Here is a 19,080-nt window from a genome sequence, read left to right on the forward strand (position 1 = left end):
GGAGAGTTAACAGAGGTTCTAAGTGGCTTTGGGAGGGTGGGGGGTGGGGGTAGTCCTGGCCCGCAGCCTTTGGCGCCAGAGTACCCCCGGCAGCTCCTCTCCCACGAGGCGGGCAAGGTAATGACCAGTAATTAGAGGTTATTAGCTGTACCTGGAGGGAGGGGCGGGCTCTGCTTTGGGGGTGGGTCTAGGTCTGAGGGGAGGGGCGCTGCTCTCTCCAGCCCAGAGTTTGGCACCCGCGACCCTGTCCTGGAGCGGATTGATCAGGATGACAGGAGCCGCCACGCCGCGTCACAGCAGCCCAGTCACTGTACCATCAGATACCCAGTTACAGCCCACTCAGAAGCGCGGCCGCACGCACGCGAGGGCCTCCCGGGCCCGTCTACACCCCCATATCTCCTTCCCGCGTTGTTTTCGGCCTCCAACCCCTGGGAGCGGGGTGAGAGGGAGGAGGGAAGGGGACAAGGGCCGGCAGTGCCGGCTTCCGGACTGGGCTGCCTTCCGGCGGGCGTGGGAACAACTGCCGCTGGCTCCCCCTTCCCGCACCCACCGGAGGAAAGGGTGCTGCCAGTAGGGGGAAATGGGGCCACGCTGCTCCCAGGTAAAAGTGGACGATGGCCGGGAACTACGTCTATTACAAGGATGGGGTGCTAGGAATATTTGTGGGAGGGCCTGGTTGCCCAACGTTGGGAGACATGCTGTGACCGCCAAATATTTGGTGTGGGGTACCCAGTATTTGCAAAAGCCGCAGGGATCTTGATGTAGAAGAAAAATGTGGGAAACCAGATATTTGGGGCATGGACTGGAATTGTCCTAATGTGATTATGGGCTTTCTAGATGTTCAATGACCCGAGTCCCCAGATTTTAGGAAAGGTCTGGGTGCCTCAATTTGGGAGAGAATCCATTAACTCTCCATTTGGGGCGGAAGGGATTCTTATGTTTGTGGGGAAAGGAAGCTCCCATGTTGGCAGGGAAGAGCAGCAATCTCTCTTACGGGATGTAAGGAATCCCACTGTTGGGGGGATCCGGGTACCTTCAATTCAATGAAAGGGGTCACAAGCCCTCGTTTCCAGACAGGAAACCTATTTTGGCGGAAAGATGCGAACCTCCATTTTTCGTGGAGGGAGCCCCCAAATTTGGGGGATGGTCCAGAGGCCTCCATTAGTAGGGATGGAGAGTGTGGGTGGGGGCCGGCAGCCCCCAGCTGGTTTGGAGACCCCACCCCCTCCTGCCTGTTTCCAGGAACAGCTGGGCCCAGCCTGGGTTGTACTGCTGGGAAGCCGGTGACTCAGCCCCTCCCTGCGGCCACAGCTGGACCCCGGCCCGTCCCCTCCAGCTTTCACATCTGGGCAGAGACCCACAGTCATGAGGGCTAGGACGGGGACCCTGGGTGCACACAATTGGGAGAATGATGCCCTTTCCCCAGGGCTGACCACAGCTGCTGGGTGGACACCATGCGCCATACGAGGAGGGACCCTGGCAGGCCTTTTGCACCAAAGACTGACATTTGGCCAGGAACTCCCATCCTGTCCTCCTCCTTGTGTGTGTGTGTGTGTGTGTGTGTGTGTGTGTGTGTGTGTGTGTGTCTGAGCCCATGTGAAGTGTGCTCATATTTATGTAGGTGTGAGATGGTGGGTCTGTGATTGTGGGTCTGCATCCACTTGTGTCTTGGGGCTCTAGGAATTTATGCAACAGACTACCTAGGATTTGATGGGAGTGGGGAAGCTGATGGGCACTGGGGCACAATGCTTCTCTATATGCGACCTTGCTTTGTGTCTATATTCCTGTGTCATTTTTTTTTTTTTTGTATGAGAAGTGAATGTGTGACAATCAGTACTTCAGTGTGGCTTTAGATTGTGTTTCTGTGTGACCATGTCCTTTCTCTCCATCACGTGGCTTTCTGTGACAGCATGACCCTGGCATGTATATCCTTGATTTTTCCACACCCCCCTGACAATCTGAGTGTCCCTGTGTGTGGCCTTGTGGGTTTGTCTGACTCTGACTTGTGTGCCCTATTTGTGATGACCGTGAGACAGCATGGCTGTTGTTTCTGTCCCCACCATGTGTCTCTGTGCCTCTACAATCTCTGTGTGATAAGGCATAGCCGTGTTGCAACTGGAGTCCTGATGTCCAAGACTTTGTATCTGTGGCTTACTTTGTCTTGATGGTGATGGTATGACCTTATCAGAGTATACCTATATATGCCACCTCTGTATGGAGATGGCCTTGTCTGTCTCCGTAAACAAAGAATGACAGGTGACCCTGTCCGCGTCTGCTGCGGGGTTTGGCTATACTACTGAACGCTTGTGCCGTTGTAGGGCAGGTGTATCCTGTGTCCGTGTGACACTGTGGGTCATCAGAGAGTTTGTGACCTTGTGTGTGTGTGTGGGGGGGGGTGTCAAAGTCACACGGGACACCACGTCCAGCGGAGGCGGAGATGTGCGCAGTGGGCATCTGACGCCCCACCTCCCACTGCTCTATGCCTGGAAGGGCCCCTCCCGGCACTGCGGGGGCGCGTGCGTCGTGCGTGACGTGAGACACGACGGGGATCGCTGCATGCGTGGAGCCCGACGCGGTCGTGCGTGCGAGCGCGGGGCGGGGGATGGGCTAGCTGCGTGCGCGTGTGCGTGGGCGGCCCCGGGGGTTGGCCACGCGGGGCATAGCCCCGCCCCCCCCTGGGGCTTTGGGCGCGGGTGAAACCCGGGAGGGGGCCGCCGTTAACCCCTTCCTGGCGGACCTGAAACTAGTGGCCCCTCGACAGAGCGCGCGGGGGCTTCCCCGGCGCACCGGGGCCGTCCCTGCCGAGAGAGGAACTCCCCCCATTGGAGCTGGGAGGACCACCCCCCAGTTACCATGGGAACCGGAGCTTCCCGCGCGGCTTGGAGCTTGCTTCCTCCCCCCGCCCCCCAGCCTCCCCCCCACCTCCTGCTCTTTCTGCAGCTCCGTAGTCCTTCGGCAATGCGCTTCCCGCCCCTGGTCTCTGGGGAAGGGGGCTGGGGTCAGCGAGGCTGGAGCATGCGTGACTCAGGCCAGCGCGGGGTCCCTTGGCCGCAACCGACCTTGCTCCCCCATCCCCGCCCACGTGACTCACCCTTCGCGGCTTTCCCCGAGTGTGAGTCAGGCCCCTGGGGAGGGGGCTCCGGGCTCTGAGACCCCCTCCAGGCCGTGGGGGCTGAGAACCAAGTTCTAGGGGGCCCTGGGCTGGGCGGCGGGGGATGGGGGCAGATGGTGTCTTCTTAGCCAGACCTCGCCAAGGTCGCTAGAGGTGCCTCCCCCCACCCCCCAAGCCTCCGGGAACGAAGCTCCCACCCCTCCCCCCCCCCCCAGCCCACAGGAAGTTTTGGCAGAGCCCATCGTGGCGACGAAACGGTTAAAGCCGTTTTCTTATTCATTTCAAACAGGGGCCCCTTTTGACTCAGAGCTAGCCGGGCGCCCCCTTGAGCCAGGCCTCACGGGCCCTGGGTTTACACTCCACCCTACATGTACCATTTTTAGAGAAGGGAAGGAAGGCGGTTGATGAGCTGGCTGGGGGGGGGGGGGGGGGGGGCGGGGGGTCTTGAGTAGCATTCAGAACTGGGTTCAAATGCTGCCTCTGTGGTCATTACTGCCTCGGTCTCAGTTTCCCCATCTGAAAATGGGGGATAATTATACCTGGCCCATTGTGTTGTTGTGGGAATTAGGTGAATAATAGAGGGGACGCTTTGCATCCTGAGCTGGTCAAAGGAGTAGGAGGAGGCCTGGCAGGCAGAGGAGGGCCCAGGTTCCTCCTGTCTCTCAGGCCTGGGTGTCAAGGTGCCCAGCAGAAGCCAGTCCTTGCGGGGCGGGCTGTGCCCCACCCAGGCGCGCTGAGGCCATGGGGTTCATCCCGTCCACCCCCTGCCCCAGGCGGGCACCCAGGAAGTGAGAGGCGGGGCAGGAATGAGGCGGAACCTGTTGGGCCCGTTGCCTCCCCACCTCCCACCCTCATTCCGGGGCCCTGACAGGCCACCCCCCCACCCCACGCTGCAACCCCACCCCCGCTGCCCTGGACGCCTGGGTCCTGACCCAAGGGTGGCCAGAGGGAGGGGATGTCGGCGGAGACAGCGTCTGGGGAACATCCTGTGGACTGCTGGCTGGACAGACTGGAGGGTCAGCCCCTCCCCGGGCAGGGCAGAAATCATCGGCTGGGGGCAGAGTAAACATGGCCCAGGGAGGCCAGACTTGGGGGAGGGGGTGGCACAGGGACTACACACACACACAGTCACCCCGAAAGAGACCAGTCCAGACACACAAACCCTTGTCACCTTGGCCACAGAGAGACTGCCACGCAGGACACGCTGACAGGGTCAGACACACATCTGGGCAAGCCGACCCAGTGACAGCTATCACGCCCAGGGCAGTGAGAGTGCGGACTCAGGAGCAAGACCGAAATGCTGCCCAACCCGCGAAGACACTGGCAGGTCAGAAGCCCGCAGGCAGGGCCCGCGTGATGGATAGATCAAGTGGGCACACAGGCAAGATGGGCACACTGACCGCGACAGGCACAGAGAGACACTGACTTTCCCAGCGAGAAGCACACACCCCAGTAGACAGAGTGCCACGCTCACGTTCATGCCAAGACTGACACGATAGGCCAGCGAGACAGGAGAGAGACCTAGAAGAACTGGATGTCGGATGCAGGCAGGCAACACGCATCTCGATAGACCCAGAAAGAAGACACAGTCGCTTTCAGCACAGGTACCTCTACTGCCGCACAGGAGATGTTTAGACAAACACACACACACACACACACGCCACCGTCGGATCCTGACACAAGAAAAAGAGACACACGCGCACACACGCACACGACCAGCTCAGAAAGGGACTCGGAGGCAAGAGACACAAACCTCAGCCTATGGAGAGGACACAGATACGCCATCACACAGAGCCCCAGCCACCCACCCGCACTGCCCACACCCTCCAAGGCTCCAAAGGACACTAAGACACAGCCTTGCAGATTCCCAGTACCTCAGCAGCGACACACACAAGTCTGACCCACCTACAGACTAGACAGAGGCAAGCAGACAAACGGACATATTTACAGACATGGTCTGGCCAGACAGTCACGCCCAACACAGAGGCACGAACAAGCCACAGCCGGACATTTGTAAACACACTGGCACAGGGACACCCTGACAGGACCTGTTGGCTAGCACACACACACACACACACACACACACACACACACCCCAGATGTGAACAGGTCGGCCCTGTGAACTCCAAAACAACATGAGTCGGCCACATGCAACCTGTTTCATGCATGCACACTCACCCACCTCCCCGTCCCCTAAATCGGACAGTCCCTACACACCCCTGCAGGGCTGGGCCAACACACAGACGACGCATGCACTGAGGAGGCAGGCCTCACACGCACTCTCACACGCCCTGACAGGCCAGCGACGTGCAGACCCACGGCCAAACAGAAACACACACGCTCCCGGACCGTGCTGAGGTGCTGTGGGGCTCTGTGCTTTCCAGCCGGTTTCTGCGCCGTGCCCCCCCCCCATCCTGGTGCTTCCTCTCTCCAAACATCGCCCCCCCCCACTTCCCTCCCTCCCTGCTGTTTGTCACTTCCCCTAGGAGGCCCAGCTCATCAGGCCCAGTCCTTGGTGGGGTGTGGGCCTATATTTTCACCACATCCCCTGTAGAGGGGGGCACCCAGGATGTCTGCCGTGTTCAGGCCCCCCAAGACCTTTCCAGCAGTTCGGGGGGACAGAAGTAGCTTTGTGGGAAACTCCCCTCATGCCCAGCTGAGTCAGCCTGAGGAGCCAGACTCTCCTTCCTGCTTCCAAGAAAACCCAGAAGCTTCCTCTCCAGGAGAGGGGGTGAGGGACCCCCAAACCGCAGAGGTGGGGGAGGGAGGTGGCTGGCAGGCCAGGGGTTCCTGGAGGAGGGCCTCCGTGATCCTCAGCCTCTTCCTGCCCAGCTGTCTGTCCACACCCAGGGGCAGGGACGCGGGAGGCTGGGTGCTATGACTTGTGGGTTCTCGCCCTGGCCTGCCCACTGGCTGACTCACGGGCAGCCCCCGGCCCAGTTTCCTGGTGAGGGCTCCGGCTGGTCAGTGGGGCTGGGGCAAGGGGGTCACCAGGCTATTTATAAGAAGGAGAAGTCCCTCAAGGCCAAAAGCCCCAGAGAGACCTGTGGGTGGGGGTGGGTGAACTTCCTCCTTATTCCGCTCCCCAGGCCCCAGGCCCCAGGCCCCAGGGCGTTGGAGAAGTCTGGGCACAGACTCCTCAGCCAGATGCTGATCTGAAGCCCAGGGGCTGGGCAGGACCCAGCTGCCAGTTTGGGCACCCAGGCTGGGTGGGGGAGGGGGCTATCCTTACACCCTCCTCACAGCCGGCCTTGGCGCCAGTGGGGCGGCGTGAGGGGGTGGTGCCCAGGCCACAAGGGTGAGACTGGCAGGGGCCTGGAACCGGCTGTACCAGCTCGGCCGGGCCCCCGCCCTCCTTTGCTGGCCCAATCCCCACCCCCTGCTCAAACACCCATGCCGAGTACATGGAGGAACCCGACCCCACTCCATGCTAGCCTGTCCCCACCCCCCCCCACCCCTCAGCCCTGTGCCCAACTCCCATTTCTCCCCAGATTAAAGGAGACCCTTCATGAAATGGCCTGCAGAGCCGGACATACAGTTGGCACAGCATAAACACCTCTCTGGTTGTGAAAATCCGCGGGATAGTGGCTAATACTGTGGAGCCGGACAGCTCAGGTTCTATTCTGACTCCAGCCCTTGTAGCTATGGGGTTACCAGGCAAGTTCCTTACCTCCCTGTCTCAGTTTTCTTGTCTGTTAAATGGGAACACAAACAGCATGCGCTTCGCTGGGTTGCTGGAAGCGGGCAACGAGTGCCTGGCCCATGTTAAGTGTCAGCTATTAAAATAATAATTATTATTCCACAGTCTGTCTGCCTATCTTAAGTGTCTCTGAGTCTCACTGTTAGTCTGCATGACGCTAACCCTGTCCCCGGTTTGTCTCTCTGGGCATCTCTCCCTGCCCTGACCCCCCCCCCGGCCCCCATACATCCACTTGTCCTCGCTCCAATCTTTGTCCTCCTGTCTCGACCCTCTGTGGGCCAGCCTCACCTCTCTCCAGGACTCCCCTGGCATGGGCAACCTCAGCACTGGCCAGCGCTGATTCACTCTGGCCTCCTGGCCTCTGGGACCTGCAGGCTGGCTTCCCAAGATGCTGCCCTCAGGCCAGACCTGCCCAGCCCCCCAACGCTGCCTGCTGCGCCCCCGCAGGGCCCGGCCAGATGTCAGCTGCAGTTATTAGCATGGGCGGGAGACACAGGCCTGGCAGCAAGCCCGCCAGACTCAGCGGCCAGCCGCTGGAATCTCCCTCGAGCCCGGGGTGGGGTTAGGGGAGCAGTTCAAGCAAGAGGAGGAGGGGAGGGGGCACCCAGGGGTCACAAGGACCCTCCAAAGATGGGGATACCCCTAGCTTCTCATGGGACCTTCCTTTCTAACTCCACTGCTGTGCTGGACTTCCCCCTGCCCCCACATAGCTCAGTTTCTTTTTTGCCTCTTTCATTTTCCTTCTCTCCCTCATAGTTGCTGTGCTCTCCGCCTGCCCTACAAAGGCAGGCTAGCCCCCGTCCCTCAGCCTGTCCCTACCCTAAAGAAACTTCTATCTTTCCAGAACATAGAGGCCTCTCTCTCTCAGAGAGGGAGAGAGAGACTGAGTTTCTCACCTGTTGTTCCTATTGGCACACATTCTAACTGCTTGGAAGTCCCACCTTAAGTCTAACTAGGAGCCTCACCATCTAAACCTCCCTTACAGTACCGGGGAAGGGGCACTGGGTTCCCGCAGATTCCCTCCCTTCGGATTTTCTGGTCTCCTCGGACTGGATGGAGATGAAGGAGACATCCTGGGGAGGGAAGGGACACCCCCAACTTCAGGTATTCCGAATGGTTGACGGACCCCCAGACTAACGTGGGAGTAGGGCGCCTAGCCCACGGGAGGGAAGAGGCATCCCGGCCCCTAGGGATGTGGGGGGAGGGGCTTGGGCCTCTCGGCGGAAAGGAAGGGTACCCCACCCGAGGAAGGAGGCAGTCGTGCCAGCCCGCCCAGGCGCCGGGGGCGCCTCGAGACATTGGCCCGCCCCTCCGCGCCCTGTCGGGCCGGGGGCGAAGTCCGACCCAGGCCCGCGGGCAGGCGGGGACCTGCCGGGCTGGGCCGGGCCGGGCCCGGCAGGACGCAGCCCCAGAGCGGCTGGGTGGGGCCCAGCGAGGCGGCCGTGGGGGCCTCGGGGGCGGCGGCGGGGCTGGTCGGGACTAGCCGTCCGGGGGCCCGGGCGCGCCCTGGGACCTGGCAGATACCCGGGCTCCCGGGTCCTGGCTCGGGGCCCCGGGCCAGCGCTGGTCCCACCCCTTCCTGTGTCCTTATATGGGGCGTCGGGGAGAGACTCCTGGGCCGTCCCGCCCCCAGTCCTGCCCGCGGACTCCGGCCTGTTGCCATGGCGACCAGGCCCCGCGCCCCGGTGTGTCCCCCTCCATCGGGCTAATGGAATCGTCCCCGGACTGCCTGCCTCCGTGATCGTCTGCGGGCACCGCGGGCTGAACCATTGCTGGGAGAGGGGTAGAGTGACTGGAGGCCAAGGCGGCTGGGCGAGTTCTGCGCACCCTGGCCTCGGCCGGGGTCGCACGTCCAGGTTCCTCTTCGGAGGCGCAGAACCCGACCGGACCCTGGGCGGGGCTCACGGTCCTGTAGGAATCGAGTGACGGAGGCAGGGCCGGGCTCCTTCCCCCGGGGGCTGTTGCCACACTTCCTGCCGCGGCGCTCTTTCCCCAGCCTGTTTCTAAGGAAGGAGTGGGGTTGGGCGACCGCGCCCCGGCCGTCGGGGTAGGTTCAGGCACTAGGAGCCGACGCAGGGTCGGTCGAGCCCAGGGTCACTGGGGGAGGGCTTTGAGACGGGAACAAAGTATACAGGCGCCTAGAAGTCACCCTCAAGAAGGGGTGCCAATCCTGGAAGATCCAGTAATCCAAATCCTCAGAATCCTCACAAACCCCTCCTCTCGTGTCTCAACGGGAGACCCTGTGTCATTGTCATCTCAGCTCTGAAGGTGTGTCCCTAACCTTTTAGCTCTTCTTCATAAAGGCTTTGCAGATGACCCCAATGGCCCCCAGCCCCTGATAGTGTCCCCATCGTCTCACCCCCGTATTTTCCCTGACTCAGTGTACCCCGGAAACCTCACCTTCTACATATCTAGATGCCCCCTCCCATCCCCAATGTCTTCCCCTTATGGAGGCCCTCAGTATCTCCCATGGACTTCAGGACCCCTACTAGTTTCTTACATAATGGAACCTCTAGCCCCTCCCATTACCCTTTTGATTCCCCACCCCCACCTTTCCTGGGTTCAGTCCTTCCAGTAGAACTTCAAATCCTTCAAACCCTCTGTACTCAAGACCCCCACACAATTCCTGAATCAGGCATTTCCTTACCTTTCCCTCATTTACCCCGCTAACCCTCCCATCTCACCTTTGTGGGGTCTCCCAGGTGTATTATCAGCCTTCCAACCCCCCCTCGGATACTGCGAGTCCCTCGGGCCTTTTTTCATGTGTACCCTGGAGCCCTCCCCCCTTCTCTCCCCCCCTTCCCCCGTCCATACACACACTTGCTCTGTATCAGTTTCTGGTATCCAGGGGAATCATCGCCTTCCCTGGAGTCCCTCCCTGTGTGCCTCGGACCAGCACCCCTTTCTTCACGCACTCCGGGGTCCCTTGAGCCCCTCCCCCCTGCAGCCGCGGCGAGCCACCCAGCCCGTGGCCGCTGTTTACAAGGACACGCGCTTCCTGACAGTGACGCGAGCCGCCTCCTCCCCTTCCCCACGCTGGAGGAGGGGGGCGCGGGGGCCCGGCTCGCGCGACGGCCAATCGGAGCGCACTTCCGTGGCTGACAATCGAGGTATAAAGGCGTGTGGCTCAGGCTGAGCTGCCGGGACCTTGAGCGCCGCCAGGCCAGCGTCGGAGTCAGCAGGGAGCGGGGGAGCAGGGGGAAGCGACACCAGGAAAGCGAGCGCGCCAGACAGGGGCAGAGGGGCTCGAGAAGCCGCGCAGAGCTTCCGCGCACAGCCGCCGGCTGGCTTCTCCCGGCCGGTGCCAGCTCCTGGGAACGCGCATCCAGATACCCAGTCCAGCCACCGTCGCGGACAGAGCGCCGTTCGCTGCAGCGAGGCCCGGGGCGGCCCCGCAGGGACCCCCCCAGACCGCCTGGGCCGCCCGGATGTGCACTAAAATGGAACAGCCCTTCTACCACGACGACTCATACGCAGCAGCGGGATACGGCCGGGCTCCGGGCGGCCTTTCTCTACACGACTACAAACTCCTGAAACCCAGCCTGGCGCTCAACCTGGCCGACCCTTACCGAAGTCTCAAAGCGCCCGGGGCGCGGGGCCCAGGGCCAGAGGGCAGCGGTGGCAGCAGCTACTTTTCCGGCCAAGGTTCGGACACAGGCGCATCGCTCAAGCTTGCCTCATCAGAGCTGGAGCGCCTGATCGTCCCCAACAGCAACGGTGTGATCACGACGACGCCCACGCCCCCGGGACAGTACTTTTACCCCCGCGGGGGAGGCAGCGGCGGAGGTGCGGGGGGCGCCGGGGGCGGTGTCACCGAGGAGCAGGAGGGCTTCGCTGACGGCTTTGTCAAAGCCCTGGACGACCTGCACAAGATGAACCACGTGACGCCCCCCAACGTGTCCCTGGGCGCCAGCTCGGGGCCCCCGGCTGGGCCCGGGGGCGTCTACGCCGGCCCGGAGCCTCCTCCCGTCTACACCAACCTCAGCAGCTATTCCCCAGCCTCTGCGCCCTCTGGAGGCGCCGGGGCCGCCGTCGGGACTGGGAGCTCGTACCCGACGGCCACCATCAGCTACCTCCCACACGCACCGCCCTTCGCTGGCGGCCACCCGGCGCAACTGGGTCTGGGCCGCGGCGCTTCCACCTTCAAGGAGGAACCGCAGACCGTGCCTGAGGCGCGCAGCCGTGACGCCACGCCACCGGTGTCCCCCATCAATATGGAAGACCAGGAGCGCATCAAAGTGGAGCGCAAGCGGCTGCGGAACCGGCTGGCGGCCACCAAGTGCCGGAAGCGGAAGCTGGAGCGCATCGCGCGCCTGGAGGACAAGGTGAAGACACTCAAGGCCGAGAACGCGGGGCTGTCGAGCACTGCTGGGCTCCTTCGGGAACAAGTGGCCCAGCTTAAACAGAAGGTCATGACCCATGTCAGCAACGGCTGCCAGCTGCTGCTCGGGGTCAAGGGACACGCCTTCTGAGCGTCCTCCCTCCCCCCCCCCCCCGTACGGACATCCCCTCAGTCTGGACGACTGGGCGCACGCCTCCCACGGGGCGAGGGGGCAGGCGGTGGGCATCGGCCCCCGGGGCACCGCAAACCACACTGGACTCCTGCCCGCCCGCTCTGCGCCCAGTCCTTCCGCCTCGACGTTTACAAGCCCCCTTCCACCTTTTTTTGTATGTTTTTTTTTTTTTTTTTTCTGCTGGAAACAGACTCGATTCATATTGAATATAATATATTTGTGTATTTAACAGGGAGGGGAGGAGGGGGCGATCGCGGCGGAGCTGGCCCCGCCGCCCGGTACTCAAGCCCGCGGGGACACTGGGGAAGGGACCCCCGCCCCCTGTCCTCCCCCCTCTGCACTGTACTGTGGATAAGAAACACGCACTTGGTCTCTAAAGAGTTTATTTTAAGATGTGTTTGTGTGTGTGTGTGTGTTTGTTGTTCAGACTTTTTATTGAATCTATTTAAGTAAAAAAAAAAAAATGGTTCTTTATTAATTTCTGTTGTCTTTTTTTCCAAGCTGGATGGGCGGAGGGAGAATACTGGGCTGCCCCCACCCCACTCCTGTTTGTGCCTCCTGTATCTGTGTCCTCGCCAGCTCTACCCGAGCATCTTGTATCCCTATTCCGGGCGTCCAACCCTTCTCTTGTCGCCCGATCTCCGGGGTTGGAAGGTCCAGGGCGGGGACGCTGTCCAGCCGCCCATCACCGGGGGGCAGGAGGCCTGGGGCGAGACGCGCAGTGCGCGGGCGCAGCCCCGCCCAACTGCGCGCGCTGGGGCTTTCCCCGCTGACGCAGCGGAAGCGCTGCCCCTACATGGGCCGATTCTGTACAGTGACGCGACGGCGGTCTCCGGGCAGATTCCGGGAATCCCCTCCCCCGCTCTGCCGGGCAGGGCTGCGGCGCCGGGAAGGGGGCCGGGATTTTCCCAGGCAGGCGGCTGTTCGGGCCCGGAAAGCCCCAGGCCTGGGTCCAGAGCGTCCGCGGTGGGAGGGCCATGCTCCTGGTCCCGGAGCCAACCGAGAGCCCGCCCCCTGGGGTTGGCGTCCGGGCCTCGCCGCGCCCACGCCCGCTCCGTCTGACCTGACCCGGGCGGGGGGTTGCTGCAGTCTTCGCGTTGTTGCCGCCGCGATACCCCCCCTCCCCCTCACCCCCGCCAGGAAGGGCGGCACCCGCCTGCCAATTTCCCCTCCCGGGTGCCAGGCTGGGAGCGGGGCGACTGCCAGGTCTGGTCCTGCCGGGGCGGCTGCTTGGGCCGCCGGGCGCCGCCGCCGCCGCCGCCGCCGCCGCCCGCGGGACGCCCTCCCCCGCAGTTGGGACGGATGGGAAGGTGGCTGGTGCGCCGGGAGCAGGAGGGTCTAGCCGGCTTCGGAGCCGGAAGCTCCCAGAGCGGCAGAGAAAAACACAGGCTGAGAAACCGCAGGGGTGAGGTAGGCAGAACAGATAATTCATTAATTCACTTATAAAATACTGAACAACGTAGCCCTGGAGACACCGCCTGGATCATGGCAGACAGACAATAAACAAGCAAATATGATTCGGAGATGGTAAGTGCTAGCAAGGGAGAGAGAGAGAGAAAAAAAAAACAGGTCAAAGAGGTAGTGATGGGGCAGGGGAGGTGAGCTGCTTTGGAGAATGGATTGGAAACGTGGACCTTGAATGATGCAGCTTTTCAGATCTGCATCCAGGCTCGGCGAAAACAGCATCCTGGGCAAGAGGGAAAAGCACATGCAAAATTCCTGTGGCCAGAACAAGATCAGCCTATTAAAAAAAAAAACACACACACACACACACAGCAGGAAGCCAGTGTGCCTGGATTGAAGTGAACCAGGAATAGGGAGATGAGGTTGGGGAAGACCACGGAGGGCCTTGGGGAGGGAGTGTAGATAAAATTCCAAGACCCAGATGAACGACCTTGGAGGATTATTAGGCTGAATAGTACTATTAATCATAAGTCTGTGGATTAAATGAGCCTGCACAACCACTTGCCTGAACATGCACAGCATCAAACTGCACTCCCTGGGAACACTGCTCCTAACACCTGCCTCCTAGCCTCAGTCTCACCCTTCCACCTCAGGGGCAGGTCGGCGGCCCTTCCAACCCAGAGTGGGGCAAACCTTGCAGCAGAGACTGTGCATGTAGCTCAAGCTTCCACTCTTGGTTCTGCTCTTAGGACTGGGTCCCCACCTTCTTCCAGTCCCAAGGACCTGTCCGAAGAACCATTAACTGGGCCCTGAGCTTCACAAACTGTATCCCTTGTAATGTGCACAGTGATGTGCCTTCGTTGTCTTTATTCTCATCTCACTGTTGAAGAGGCCCAGGGGGAAAAAAAATATCACAGCTCTTCAGTGGCATTTGAACCCCAGCTGGCAGATGGCAAAGTGTGGGTGCTACGCTGCTCGGCCAGGTTTCAGGACGTAGGGCATTCTGGGACTTGCTCCCTGCAAGAGACAAGCAGCCCACCCAACCCCCTACCCCACTCCCTACCCACTGCTCCCCCTTGAAAACCACCCTCAGGCCATGGAGAAAGAGGAAGCAGTGAGCATGATGTAAGGCTCCCACCTTGTGGTGGAGATCAGTAACTACAGCGTCAATTTCCCAGGTCAGGGAGAAGGGGAGGAGGTAGGGAGCAAGGACACCGAGACAGACCACACCGATGCAGACTAATGTCTGTCCTAATACTTTATTGGTCACTTCTAGGCCTGTGCCCAGCTAGATGGGCTCCAGGAAGGGACTCACCATTCACCAGCTCCCAGCTGGGAGAATGAGAAGGCCTTGGCCAAGCCCTCCAGGCTCAGGGACTACGAAGTTTAAAGGGGCAGGTCTGGCCTTTCCTGGGTCAACATGGGTATCCAGGTAGGGGCGTAGGTGGGGGCCAACAGCTCAAGCTTTCCACCTGTCTGCCAGTCTAGTTGTGTTTGGAGAAGTATTCCTTGCTGTCATCCACGTTGGGTTTAATCGTGTCGCTGCCTGGCTTCCAGCCAGCGGGACAGACTGTGGGAAGACACAGGGACGCACATGTGAGACTAGAGCCATATCTTTAAGATAGGGGCAGTATGAGGGGATGAACAGAGGCAAAGCAAGAGCCTGAGTGGCAAAAGAAAAAGCCCAGAGCTAAGTGGTACAGGCCCAAAGGCATGTCGAGACAAGGCCTCCAAGTCCAGCTACAGGATGTTCGGGCTGATATTTTTATTTCTTTTTGACCCCTTTAATGCTGCTTTCTCCCTCAGCCGTAGACCCACTGGACTTTGAGGGCCTGTGATCAGGCCACGTCCTCCACGTAAGAAGATACTCTGGCCCAACTATTCTTTAAACTCCGCCTTGGCACACGCATCTTTTCAAATACCTTCTGTAGATCTGTTGCTTCGCAGCCCCTCGCCTTCATATTGGGGTATCTCCCCCTCCAGACTACAAACTTCCGGCAGACAAGACCCTGAGCTCTTTGGGGCCCTCACATCCGTCCCACACAAGTGACAGAGCAGGCAGTAAATGCCTGCATGAGGGCTGAGTACGGACCCACGTCTGAACCCAGGTGGATTTGTGTGTCTGCTCACCTTCGCCATGCTCGTCCGTGTACTGGAAGGCCTGGACCAGCCTCAGAGCTTCGTCCACCGAGCGCCCCACAGGCAAATCATTGACAGTGATCTGGCGAAGGACACCCTTGCCATCGATGATAAAGAGGCCCCTGAAGATACCAGGGTTCATGGTAAAGAGCTGGAAGCTCCCATTGCCGGGGCCAGGGAGGGACTATCAGCTCCTTACTGGCCACAGAGCTGGGGGCAGTCCCCTCACCCTGAGGACTGGGGCTCCCTGAGGGCCAAACACTACCTGTAGGCAATGCCCTCATCTTCCTTCAGGACTCCATAATCTTCAGACAAACTTCTGGTTACATCAGCCAGCAGGGGGATGTTCAGGGGACCCAAGCCCCCTTCCTTCCTGGGAGTGTTGATCCTAGGGGTAGAGGAGACAGGGTTGGGACCTCAAGATGGCCTGGCACAGCAGGGTCGTCCCCCTGTGGGTCTGAGTGTGATAAAGGCTGGAGAGGCGGTGCTGGAACCGAGCGATAAGGGGCTTTAGAGCAAGGCTCTAGGATCCCCACCCACCCCACCCTCAAGAGGAGGCAGGGGCTGTCTCCCACGTCTGGGAAGACTAAGCCAAGGCTCCAGCAAAGTGTGTTCACATGTGCGGATGATTCCCCCCCCCCCCATCTTGGGGCAGAAGGCCTGCCTTAGAGTCCCCATCCTCGCTCTAGCTCTCTGTGCTGGGCCGCAGCCCTTCCCTCTCTAGAACTGGAGTTTCCACCTGTTTGAAATAACTACTGGAAGGGAGGCTGTTTCGTCCTAAGTGAGATAAAGCATCTCCAACTCTCGGGGCCAAGCCACTAGGTTTCAAATGCTAATTACTGCCATCATCATTAAGGACTTGGGCGTCATCAATTCTATTATTTTCAAGGTGGGGAAAGGGAGGGACAGATGTTGAGTAACAGCCACTAGAACACACAGCTGGGATCCTACGGAGGATGGAGACTTAGATGCATCCTCCCTCCCTGCTGGTGCCCGCTCATACCAAGCCAGGTGGGTGAACTGAGAGTCGACAGAGACCCCCAGCACCTCACAGCCCAGCTTGCGGAAGTCCTCAGCACGCTCGCTGAAAGCGATGATCTCCGTGGGGCAGACAAAGGTGAAGTCCAGCGGGTAGAAAAAGAGGACCAAGTATTTCCCTGGGGGAGGGAGAGGAGATAGCCAAGGCATTAGGCCTCTAAGGTCTGGGCCCCACCCCGACCTGGGCCCACTCTCGGCCGCCCTCACCTGTGTAATCGGAAAGCTTCACCTCCTTGAAGGCGCCATCCACCACGGCGGTGGCGTGGAAGTCCGGGGCGGGCTTTCCGACGTGCGCTTTGCCAGAGGTCATGACTGAAAGCTGAGACCCCCCCCACCCCGGTCCGGTCAGTGCGCCCGGGGAGACCCTTTGTCCTCCTTTCCCAAGGTCACGCTGCGCGCTGGGCCCAGTTACTGAGTCCGAGAGGCAGAGGCCGCAGCACTGCCCCCACACCCTCCCCGGTGCCGGGTCTGCGCGGCCTGGAGACTGCGGGAGACCCGCCCCCCTGGCCAGCACTAGCGGCCGGGCCGCAGCCGCCGGGCCCCCACCTTTAGCGTGTCGGCCTGAGCGCCCTAGCGCAAGCCCACCGCTCCAGGAGGAGACCCGCGAGAAGGTGGCGGGGAGCTCGGCGACGCGGCCTGTACTGCAAGGCCAAGGCCTCGGTTTCCCCTGCAAGGACAAAGGCACGCACTACGGCGGGCGGAAAACAAAGGCGGCAGCGCTGAGGCCTGGGCCCGGCCGGAGCTGCTCCAAGGGGGCTCCCCAGAGCCCCGTGCCCTCCAGGGGTCCATACCTGCGTGGGTACGAGCGGGACGCACGGACCGCAGACGCGCGAACACGCGTTCTCAGTACCTAGCGCACTCGGCCTCTGTGCCTTTTATGCGCGGCCCGAACCATGACGCACAGGGCGGGGGAGTGGTGGGCGGACGAGTGGAGCGGTCGGGTCCACTGCAACCGCAGGGGAGGGGGAGAGAAGACGGCCGGGTCCACGAGCCTGCAGGCAGCGGGACGAGTCTCAGAGCCTCCGGCCCCGACCACTGCCACCGCCGGCGCGGGTAGTGCGGGCACTAAACAGCCCGCGAGGAGCTCCTCCTTGGAGCGCGCCCGGGTCGGTTGGAGTCCGGCATGGCCGGGAGCCCGGCGGAGTTACTGCTGCCGCCTCTGATGCTCCTGCTGCTGGCGACCCCTGCCCAGTTCTCCCCCGAGTACCATTATTTCGGCGAGCAGGACGAAGGCGACACCTGGGAGCAGCTGCGGCAGCAGCATCAGGAGAAAGGTAATCGCAGAAGCCCCTTTGTCCCACTTCGCCAGCTGGCTGCAAACAGATCCCCCTCCAGGGACTTCAAATCTCTCCCCAGCTGCGCACTGGCGCGGCCCTCTTGGGCAGGTTACTTTTCTCTGAGGCTCAGTTTTTCCTGTCTGTAGACTGAAATAGAGAGTGACTTAAAAGCAGCTTACAGAGGGAGAGGGGACGTGAGTAGGCAATAAATACCGAAGCAGACACATCCATAAACTCACGGATAAATGCTGGGAAGAGTGGAGATAGGGAAAGAAGGGAACCGGTAAACTTCTGAAGTCAGAGAAGGCCTCACCGAAGAAGACAGATAGCCAATGCATCAGGAATCCAGCAAAAGCCAAAACATGCAACGATTTAGGGGGAAGAGTGTGCCAGGGAGTGGGAACAGCAGGTGCCAAGACCAAGAGGCTGGACGGGGGGGGGGGGGGGGGATAGGACGAGGCTGGGGTTGTCTGGCAGAGGCTTGGTGGGCATGAAGTGTTAGGAGTGTCTGTGAGCTGCTGAGTTGGGATAAGACCTGTTACCTAGGGGCACAGGGAGGAGTCTGTAAAAGGACCTTGTAAAAGAGACTCCGATAAGCACAAAGAAGGTTGGAGCTGCTTTAAAAGTGGTCATAATAATGGTTTTTGTAGTACAAGCTAGCACATCGCTGCAGGCTGTCAGTACCTTCATTATGCCAATTATGTCATTTGATTTACCACCTGGCAGGCCTCCTGGTCAGGGCTTGCCGAACAGGCCCAGTATCACCTCCGTGAAGACCAGAGGGAGTCAGCTTCAGATGGTGGGCACCAATGGTGTATCACACTCCCAACTGGGCAGGCTGGCATAAGCGGGAAGTGTCAGTTTGCAGTCCCTCGGGGCCACACACCAGATGTATGAGCTCAAAGAGTGACTTGCTTTCTAAAGGTCTCAGTTTACCCAGCCGGGAACAATGGGGGAAGAGAAACTGAAATAGTCTATGGTGGGGTGCCTGGCACAGAGGCAGAGCCCAGCAAACAGAAGATGTCATTTGTTAGTGTCTTTATCCTCCTCCCTTCCTAGAGGAAGGCAAGGGGGGTAGGTTCCTCCCTACCTGGCCCTCCATCCCTAGAAGTGTTGGACTCGATCCTTGGCCCGTGGGGAAAGTGGCGCTGTTTCTGTGACCTGGGCAAACAAGAGCGCAGCCGCGAGGTGGTGGGCACAGCGCCGGGCCCGGTGTTCATGGACCGCGAAAATCTGGTGCAAGTGCGGCCCTGCAGACAACGTGACTGTATGTCCTGCCAACCGACCGATTGCGACTGGAGGCCCTGAACCCGGGTGAGAGACTGGCGCAGAGGAGGCGGGGTCAGGGCGGGCTGTCTAGTCCGGGATTGAGAGTTCCCAGGGTGGGCGGGGAGAGAGGAAGGGCGGGGTGGTGGGGTGGGAATGAGAGGGGGGGGCCCTAGGGCTGAGGATTGAGGATGGCGGGAGAGGGAAGAGCTGAGTCAGGAACCCTGGGCCCCACTGATAGCCGGGGAGAAAGAAAGATAGATGGTGAGGGGCAGGGAGGGGGAACCGGAGATGGGGGAACTGTGACCCTGAGGAAGGGGTATGAGCCTGTTGCAGGTCAGGGACCTCCAGGCCGAGAACATGAGCCCCGCTGAGATTAGAGAATTGGGGGACATGAACCTTGAGTTGGGGGGAATGGCCTTGCCTGGTAGGCACAGACTCTGAGCAGAAGTCTGTTGAGATCTGGGATCACAGTTGGGGGGGAGGTGGGGAGGAGAGGCTTAGCCCCAATTAGAGGGTAGGAAGCAGGGGGTGGGGGGAGAGGGTCGGGGTGAAGTACGGAGAGAGAGAGGGAGTTGGGGGACCTCAAATCTGGAGGCCTGAGCTCAGTGGAAGTGGGAATACCTAGTC

General features: G+C 60.6%; 3 protein-coding genes across 3 annotated transcripts; 2 read left to right on the forward strand and 1 right to left on the reverse strand.

The window, feature by feature from the left end:
• Positions 1-9,956: 9,956 nt before the first annotated feature.
• Positions 9,957-11,723, forward strand: JUNB (JunB proto-oncogene, AP-1 transcription factor subunit). The gene has a single exon (XM_047096210.1). The coding sequence runs from the start codon at positions 10,241-10,243 to the stop codon at positions 11,282-11,284; it is 1,044 nt and encodes a 347-aa protein (XP_046952166.1). The 5' UTR covers positions 9,957-10,240; the 3' UTR covers positions 11,285-11,723.
• A 2,250-nt stretch (positions 11,724-13,973) lies between these two features.
• Positions 13,974-16,232, reverse strand: PRDX2 (peroxiredoxin 2). Its single transcript, XM_047095782.1, has 5 exons — positions 16,115-16,232; positions 15,873-16,026; positions 15,135-15,257; positions 14,861-14,991; positions 13,974-14,300 (listed from the first exon to the last, which is right to left on the reverse strand). Exons 1-5 carry the CDS (start codon positions 16,215-16,217, stop codon positions 14,215-14,217), a joined length of 597 nt encoding a protein of 198 aa, XP_046951738.1. The 5' UTR covers positions 16,218-16,232; the 3' UTR covers positions 13,974-14,214.
• A 798-nt stretch (positions 16,233-17,030) lies between these two features.
• Positions 17,031-18,492, forward strand: THSD8 (thrombospondin type 1 domain containing 8). Its single transcript, XM_047094550.1, has 2 exons — positions 17,031-17,181; positions 18,296-18,492. The coding sequence occupies exons 1-2, from the start codon at positions 17,031-17,033 to the stop codon at positions 18,490-18,492; spliced, it is 348 nt and encodes a 115-aa protein (XP_046950506.1).
• Positions 18,493-19,080: the final 588 nt, after the last annotated feature.

Source organism: Lynx rufus, unplaced genomic scaffold (genome assembly GCF_022079265.1).
Source record: "Lynx rufus isolate CCGP_SWC_20201006 ecotype Redwood Valley unplaced genomic scaffold, mLynRuf1.p SCAF_4, whole genome shotgun sequence".
Classification (NCBI taxonomy): domain Eukaryota; kingdom Metazoa; phylum Chordata; class Mammalia; order Carnivora; family Felidae; genus Lynx; species Lynx rufus.